The sequence below is a fragment of the Amblyomma maculatum genome, chromosome 3, assembly GCF_055883805.1.
Source record: "Amblyomma maculatum isolate TAMU_Amacu chromosome 3, ASM5588380v1, whole genome shotgun sequence".
Taxonomy (NCBI): domain Eukaryota; kingdom Metazoa; phylum Arthropoda; class Arachnida; order Ixodida; family Ixodidae; genus Amblyomma; species Amblyomma maculatum.
Genome location: NC_139346.1, coordinates 59,388,627 through 59,397,489, shown reverse-complemented (window position 1 = coordinate 59,397,489; position 8,863 = coordinate 59,388,627). Strand labels below are relative to the sequence as shown.

At 46.0% G+C, this 8,863-nt stretch overlaps 1 protein-coding gene and 1 pseudogene across 1 annotated transcript; one reads left to right on the top strand and one right to left on the bottom strand.

Annotated features, from left to right (window-relative positions):
- Positions 1–1,291: 1,291 nt before the first annotated feature.
- Positions 1,292–5,459, bottom strand: LOC146194835 (uncharacterized; annotated as a pseudogene).
- A 297-nt stretch (positions 5,460–5,756) lies between these two features.
- On the top strand, positions 5,757–7,216 carry LOC146194834 (uncharacterized). Its single transcript, XM_084596137.1, has 3 exons — positions 5,757–6,003; positions 6,933–7,017; positions 7,106–7,216. Exons 1-3 carry the CDS (start codon positions 5,813–5,815, stop codon positions 7,163–7,165), a joined length of 336 nt encoding a protein of 111 aa, XP_084452263.1. The 5' UTR covers positions 5,757–5,812; the 3' UTR covers positions 7,166–7,216.
- Positions 7,217–8,863: the final 1,647 nt, after the last annotated feature.

Sequence of the window (8,863 nt, the reverse complement as noted above, 5' to 3'; positions counted from 1 at the left end):
CTTAAACGAGTAAAAAATATGGCTGTACCAGGAGGAACAAAAACTTTCTTTTTCAAGCTCCAAAGCAATACACTAGAAGTTAAGACTTATTTAGAAATGAAAGTTTTCTTGTACCTTGGGTAAATCACTCTTTCAGATGCCGCTAACCGGAAACTATCGTTTTTGAGACTGATGGGAAGCAAGATACTGTACAGATAGGCATGTAGACGGTGATGCGAGGAAAATAGGGCAGTATTTTCGTGAAGCTGTTGCGAGTGTTTTTGAAGTTCTCAAGACACAAGACGAGGTACCTGAGTGGCTTCCGAGAATGGAAGTGTTGCTGCAATTGACTGATTTGTAATGAATCACGCAGCCCAAATCACGTGGTTTTAATCCATGTTGTGCATTTGTCGCGGAATATTCTCTGTGTGTGTGTTTGTGTGGAGTAATGTTCTTTATGTGTAAAATCTGATAATAAATTAGGCAATAAAGAAAAAAAAGCAGCGGTGGCGTAGCGGTAGAACATCCACCTCACATGCAAGAGAGCCGGGACTCGAATCTCGGTACCGCACAATTCTCCACAGGATAAAAAAAATTCCACGTGTCGATAGAATTGAATAAACAGGTTTGGGGTGCGACCTGATGCCAGTAAACACCTCCGGCAACGCACTTCCTCACCAGAACCGGATTTGGCAACCTTGGTGCAGTAATTGGCCGCCACCTCCACGGTGTAAGAATAATTTAGGTGAGAGGACGCCGGCGGTCTCCGCTCCGCGAGAAAGCTCGGCTTCTCAAGTTCTCCAACAGATGGCGCTACCAACTCAGGCCCGGTAGGGCCCGGTCGCTGTGTGGGCGAAGTCACGGTGCAAGAATAGGTGGGTCAAGTAAACAAGAAGCCAACTTGGTCTCGCAACGTCATCGTTGCGAGGCCAAAGTAAATCGTCCAGCAAAATAAATAGCATGACCTTACTGCCTTCATGTCAGCCCCTAACGTTCGGTTTTATCTGCAGCGAAGGCGAAACAGCTAGTTGGGCGCTAAGTCCCGTGCGTCCGGTCGATGCCAGAGAATGCGTTAGGTAGTTTCTCTGATACCGGCTATCGCACGAATAAACGTCTGCAATGTTTACGCTTACCCCAGTCACCCGTCGTAAGCAGTCAAGCGTACCTACAGTTATACACTGAGTTTATATTCCACCACTCACGAGTGGCCCGTTATAGCAATGACATCGTAAATTGGTGATAAGCGTGAAAGGAAAGGGAATTCACAGGAAGCGGTCGCAACATCCTAGCTCAGAAAACGCCTAATAAACTGTGATAACACTTGCAGCATTATTCTTCTGTGTCTAACAATGTGTCGGCGTGTCATTGGGAACTACATATTCGATACTATCTGTATAAGTTTGTATTTCTAACTTAAGATACATACAGTTTATAGCCTTGTTCATGAGAAGAATGCATACATTTGTGTGGATGGCAATAAGGCATTGACCTCATAAATTTCATTTATTTACAAAAGTGAAAAACTACATTGGTAAGTATGACAGTGTACATCACACCACACGCACACAAAACAAAGTTTAGACATATATGCAGTACACATAAGCACACATTGCGCTCGTCCTGGACAAAGAAAATCATACAAGTTTAGACAATTTACGCAAGTCTTGGCTTTTCTTTACATGCTTGTTCTTCAACTGTCGGCAATACTGTCGCATTCGCAGGCACACATAATAGTGTAAGAGCTTAGCAAGCATTTCTTCTTTATGAGCAGCACATGGAAATGTGAAGTTGAAGTTTTCTAGCACAGCATCAGTCGTGCGATCATATACATCCCTTTCGCCGGCATGTTTTGCGAAGTGCTCCTCGGCCTCTTTAAAAAGAAGAAACAGGTGCACACTCGGATGCATGAGCCCTATTTTCGTTTTACAATTTACCAAGTCAGCTTCAGGTAACTTTGAAATACCCTTCTTTCCGACCAGAGCCTCCTTACAAACTGTACAGGATGTATGAGTACCAAGCTTTCGTGACAGAAATCCTGTGACATAGTACACAATGCAGTCAATAACTGCAGCATTTGAATAGTCATGTTCAAACACATCATCGCACTCCCAGGTTTCCTCACTGATAAGGCCATCCAGCTTCTGCTTGAGGTCATGCATTTTATCGGTATGCTGAATAGCTCCGGATTTAAACACCTCTCTAAAGTCACTGAGCGTGAGAAAAGCAGATTGCTCTTTCTCGGAAGCTACTCAGTTGCCGAACTGTGGTGGCCTCAATAATGAATAAAGATAAAACATGCGGTAAAGCTGTAGGAATGTCGCGAATGTGGGATGCTCATTTTGGCCACCTGCTTGTCTTATAATACCGAAAAAACACTTCAAGGGGTCCGGATTCATTTTCGCTGTCAGGACATACTTGAAGTCGCACTCCTTCAGAAGAAACACTGACAGTTCCTGAACATACTTAAAGGCCCACTGTCCACCCTCCGGTCGAAAATATTTTCTTCCCCGGTGGCTGTGAGACTTCGCCCCTGGAACGCAAGGCCGCAAAATGTTTTTGAAAAGAGCAACTAATTACGCAGTTACAGCCACCGCAATCACCCGATTCTATCCTGCCTCTATCCTTCCGTTCCCTCGCAAAGGTCTTTCACTCTCCTGCCCGAGGTCGTCTAGCCTCCGCAATACAAATTCCCCTTCCTCCTCCGCGATTGGCGGGAGGCGGGGCGTGGCTCTCCGCGAGCGCGAAAAAAAAAAACGGTCGAGGGAGCGCGCGCCGCTGGATTCAGTCTGGCCGCGGCGAGAGAAAAGCGCGCTGCGAGCGGTAGACACCCATCCTTCTCCCGTCAGTCAGCTAGACGGACCAATGGACGTCGTTCCTGATACGTACGTCATTATCGGGGCCCGTCGGGCCAGCGCAGGGAGCGGTGAAGCTGGCTTCTCAAAGGAGAGCATGAGGGAGCTTTGAATTGTATTTTCCATGCTTTGCGGCGCGCGTGTCGCTGTAGAATTTTGCACAGACTATCTCCGGTACCTGATCGAAACACTGGGCTCCTTTTCTTAAAACGGCCTTCCCTGGACAGTGGCCCTTTAAGGGTAACACGTAAACCTTCGGCTGTAGATTGTGTTAAGAAAAGATCTTTGTGAATATCACCCCTCACAACTTCCTGCTCCCAGCTATCTAGCCACTTAGACGCAGCCTCGAGAACATGGAAATCTTTGCATCCAAGTATGAGGCCTTCTGCGGGAAAGCGACGATTGAGGACGTCAAAAAGGTCATTCATCAAGAGAGTAAACTCCACAGTTGGCTCGACATTTTCAAGCCGAGGTGCGCCTCTCCGTGCATAGAAAGATATTCCCTTAGCAACTGAGTGGCTGAAAACTTGTGTGGCTAGCCTCACCCGCATTTTGAGCATATGTGAAGGATTGACATGGCAATACGTCAGCTTTGGACACACCCTAAGTTCAGCGGCATTTTTGGTATCTGCCACAAAAAGTGCATCGTAGCACGACCATTTCACTAATTGCCCATTTACTTTCAAAATCGTTTTGTCATAGAGACGATTGCTGATGCATTTGAATAAATGCGGTGTGTCTGCCACGACATAGACTTTCCTTGAGGCATCTAGTGGATGTTCAAAACAATTAACAACATGTCCTAGAGTGCCACTTACTCCGAGCTGCTTCCACATGGCCCTGTTAGTAGATGCACCATCGCAGACTACACCGTCAACAAATATTCCTGCCTGCTCTAAGTGCACAATGCACTGCAGCAACAGCTGGGCAAGGACTGTTCCCTTTGTTGCTCCTTTCGAAGCAAATACTGCTACAGGTTGTAAATAACTGTCAGCAAAAGGTGCAAAGGCCATGGTCTGCCAGCTCATTGCTTTGCCCTCCTTGGTCTCCATAGTCAACAAGTCCAGAATACGTCATGGTCTTCGAGTTTACAGCCATCTCTTTCCTGACCTGTATCTCGTCTAAAATCACCATCCCTCTGCGCTGAAAGGGCGTCTTCCTTGCCAGTTTGATTTTGAGAGCTTTAAAAAAATTCTCATCAAAACCACATTTGAGCCCAACCATGTTTATATACTTTCTTATGGTTGATATGCATGGCATGGGCAGTATGTTATTACTCCGAAGGAATGAGCAAGTGGTGGGGCTCCTAATGTTCAGCAAGAGGCATAGGAGTAGCCAGTCATCGGTGTAGCGCCTATTATTCTTTGTTGTGCACTTGGCTGCGGACATACATTCCTGCACAAGAAGGAGCTGCAACGGTGGAATGTTAAGAGCTTGCAGTTTCTTTTCGATGTCTTCCTCTTGCAATTTCATTATTTCACCTTTGCTCTCTTCGAGTTGTTTAGTTATGAGTCGGTTGCGCTTCAGTAGCCGTGCCCGTGACTTTTGCAAGACAGCCCTAGCCCGACGCAAGGCGTCAATCTTCTGTTTTTTGGCAGGTGACACAGACAGCCTGATGCACTTGAGTGGTTGCCGCTATTTTGCTCGAGCAGCTTGCCGGTCGGCATGGATTCTGAGAGTATCCGATAGGCTACTGCATGCACGACGTATATCTCCCCCCGGTAACAGCAGTGGGCATCGTTTATGCCTCCATTTACGCTGGCAGTCAACAAAAGCACATTCAGGAGCCACAGAAGGAAAGTCCTTCATATTAGGTCCTCCACTGCAAATGTGTAAGTTGTGAACCGCTTTTAGAACATCCTCAACTTCAGTTGTCGACACAGCAAAATTATTTATGCCTACAGCACTGCATTCAACCGGCTTGTCGAATATGTAAACTTGCAAAGCCATGTCACTTTTCACATGCACAGACTTTCGGTTAAAAAACACACATGCGCCGTCACTTGTGCGTAGCAGGGAGGCGTCGTGGAACACGAGGTCACGGAACCCTTCTGCGTCGATGCGATGCACCGCCCAGGACGGTGTCGGAAGGCAGAGAGTTGATGCTGTGTTGAACATTTCTTCGAACGGCGATTAAGTGCAGAGGTCACTTGCCCCGACAACATTGCTGCTGTCGTTGACTTCGCCGTCTGTGCTTTGAGCTGATGGTGTTGCTAACAGGGTTTGAAATCCAGTACCTCCACTGTTCGGCCCGCGCGTACACGCGGAGGAAGGTGCACGATAAGCCTGCCGCCTTGAATTCTTGCGAGGACTTCTTACCTTCTTTGACAAGTAGCTCGGCGCTCCCTCGAAAATAGTTGGCAGAGCATCCTTGGCAAGTCCCGCTCTCCTGTTGCCCGACATTAGAACGCGGCCATCAATAGCAGCGGACTACGTTTTTAATATGAAGTGAGGAGCGAAATGTTTTTCACAAACACGGTCCGTGCGCTGCAGTACTCGGTCTTTGCGAGGGATCGCCCGTCTCCATGCGTCGAGCCTTGCTTGGTCTTGCGGCAGCGTAAAAAGCGATAACTTCTCTTTACAGGACTTATAACCCGTGTTGCAGTACGGTACAAAGCACTTCCCCATCGCGTAGCATACCAATACGTAAAACAACCAAACAGATCGAAGCGTAAACACACGTGCAAAGAGCAGGCGCAGAGTGGAGAACCCGCATGAATGCGCTGGCGCAATGGACTTTAGCGGGCGCTAGTGTTCCTGTATATGCTCCCGCAGGGAGCAGAGTTGCGCGACTGACATCCCTGCGCCGCTCTTGACGATGACGTCAAACGTTCCATTCGAAGGAGGAGTCAACTTGACAAGCGACACAGGAGGAGCCAACTTTACAGGCGAAACATTTTTCTCGCCGCTTGCAATGCCGTCAGCTGTCGTCGCATCGGTTTCTGCAGTGTGTTCCCACCTTTTTTGTGCGCTCTAATGGCATGGCTGTGCAGTGCAGAACGTTCTCTTCAAATATGACGGGGTGCAGTGCGCCGAACTGCACAAACCGCACCGAAAGCGGCAAAGTGTTTTATTCAGTGCCCTGCGGAAGGTTAGTCCTACGTCGGCTACTGCAGTGGCTTTTAAGTATGGGCTGCGTGAAACAGCCCCGAAAGGAGCTCGAATATGCGAGGTATGTTGTTTTTATTTCTTCTTAATGCATTCTTTGCGCTTATTTTCTGTAAAATGGCTTTGTTTATTAACTTTTGGGCGATCCCTAGACACGTTAATTTGCTTGCGCATCTGCCGACTTCATCGCTCGAATTCCTCGCGATGCATTTGAGAACTGCTCTTTTTCTGAGTGTAAAACACCAGCTCTTGCAGTATAATATGTTGGCGGTATATATTGCTACACCTCCTGCTTTTACTGACTGTCACCTCATCGTTTCGTGAACCACATTATTACTTTCCGTGCAATATTTTACTGGCCTTCCTTATATTTCCCCCTAACTTTCCACTAATGTAAGTCTGATTTCACTCTAGCATCGCCGTTTAGTGAAGAGGGTTACGAACGACAGTGAAGTGCAGAATTTAATGCGAAGCTAATGTACGTCTTAAAGTATAACTAAACAACGCGATTCATAACTTGCACGAAAACTATCTGTTGTGCTGGCTTTTTCTCTGGCTGACTGTGGTTTTAACAGGCATGAACTGCATCCTTTTCCGTAATTGTAATGTCTCGATTTTCTTACTTGCGGTTCAGTTGCGTGTCGTTGTTGCCGTTCATTCGCCAATGTGTACTAGAGTTAATGTCACCGCGAAGCTGCGGTTAAAATTCTGATCGTAACTTCACCAGCGGGAACGCTGGAAAATTGCGCGGAATGTGGTAATGCATGATTAGTGCTATTTTTTGCACACTTCCATTGCGGGGGTCATAAAATATTGTCATGAATTCATGATCGCACTGTCGTGTCTCTCATAACCTGAGTCCCTTTGGGACTTAAACCCCACAAACGAACCATGGTTGCACTGTGTATCACCTGTTGCACATGGACCTTTTTTAAATACAAATCCAGTCAACAATGTTCGTACATGTTTTCTTCTGCACATAATCCTGTGCAGGATCATTTCACAGCAGACCAGTTTGAGTGGTCCTACTTCAAAGGAAGGAAACTACTCAAGCCAGATGTGTCTACCATCTTTTCTGGTGAGTGAACCACTTGGAATTTCCAAACTTGCATTGCTCTTAACTCTCCGTTCATTGAAATACCAACAGTGTACTCTTGCTCATGCAGGCATGCCAGGCACTGGAATACAGCATGGCTGATGAGCCGTCCCCACCGACGTTAGGCTAATACATTCAGCTCGATCACGCAATAGCTGTGTCGTGCATGAAAATTGTGAGGTGCACATTTTTCATTCTGCCTTTTTCACCTGAAGAGCCGTATCAGTGTGCTGCGCCTGTGACTGCCCAGAACATGCATTCAGTATCAGCATATGAGATCTTTTATGTCCAGTGCACGATATGAATACTGAACATTAGGCTTTTCTTTGTATAATAATAATTCTGTAGGCTTGGAACTAACTCTTCATTCATTGCAATGTCAACAATGTAATCTTTTTCATGCACACATGCCTTTGCAGGCACTGGAAAACAGCATGGCTGATGAGCCGTCCCCACCGACGTTAGGCTAATACATTCAGCTCGATCACGCAATAGCTGTGTCGTGCATGAAAATTGTGAGGTGCACATTTTTCATTCTGCCTTTTTCACCTGAAGAGCCGTATCAGTGTGCTGCGCCTGTGACTGCCCAGAACATGCATTCAGTATCAGCATATGAGGTCTTTTATGTCCAGTGCACGATATGAATACTGAACATTAGGCTTTTCTTTGTATAATAATAATTCTGTAGGCTTGGAACTAACTCTTCATTCATTGCAATGTCAACAATGTAATCTTTTTCATGCACACATGCCTTTGCAGGCACTGGAATACAGCATGGCTGATGAAGCACCGACGTTAGGCTAATACATTCAGCTCGATCACGCAATAGCTGTGTCGTGCATGAAAATTGTGAGGTGCACATTTTTCATTCTGCCCTTTTCACCTGAACAGCCGTATCAGTGTGCTGCGCCTGTGACTGCCCAGAACATGCATTCAGTATCAGCATATGAGATCTTTTATGTCCAGTGCACGATATGAATACTGAACATTAGGCTTTTCTTTGTATAATAATAATTCTGTAGGCTTGGAACTAACTCTTCATTCATTGCAATGTCAACAATGTAATCTTTTTCATGCACACATGCCTTTGCAGGCACTGGAATACAGCATGGCTGATGAACCATCCCACCGACGTTAGGCTAATACATTCAGCTCGATCACGCAATAGCTGTGTCATGCATGAAAATTGTGAGGTGCACATTTTTCATTCTGCCTTTTTCACCTGAAGAGCCGTATCAGTGTGCTGCGCCTGTGACTGCCCAGAACATGCATTCAGTATCAGCATATGAGATCTTTTATGTCCAGTGCACGATATGAATACTAAACATTAGGCTTTTCTTTGTATAATAATAATTCTGTAGGCTTGGAACTAACTCTTCATTCATTGCAATGTCAACAATGTAATCTTTTTCATGCACACATGCCTTTGCAGGCACTGGAATACACCATGGCTGATGAAGCACCGACGTTAGGCTAATACATTCAGCTCGATCACGCAATAGCTGTGTCATGCATGAAAATTGTGAGGTGCACATTTTTCATTCTGCCCTTTTCACCTGAACAGCCGTATCAGTGTGCTGCGCCTGTGACTGCCCAGAACATGCATTCAGTATCAGCATATGAGATCTTTTATGTCCAGTGCACGATATGAATACTGAACATTAGACTTTTCTTTGTATAATAATAATTCTGTAGGCTTGGAACTAACTCTTCATTCATTGCAATGTCAACAATGTAATCTTTTTCATGCACACATGCCTTTGCAGGCACTGGAAAACAGCATGGCTAATGAGCCGTCCCCACCGACGTTAGGCTAATACATTCAGCT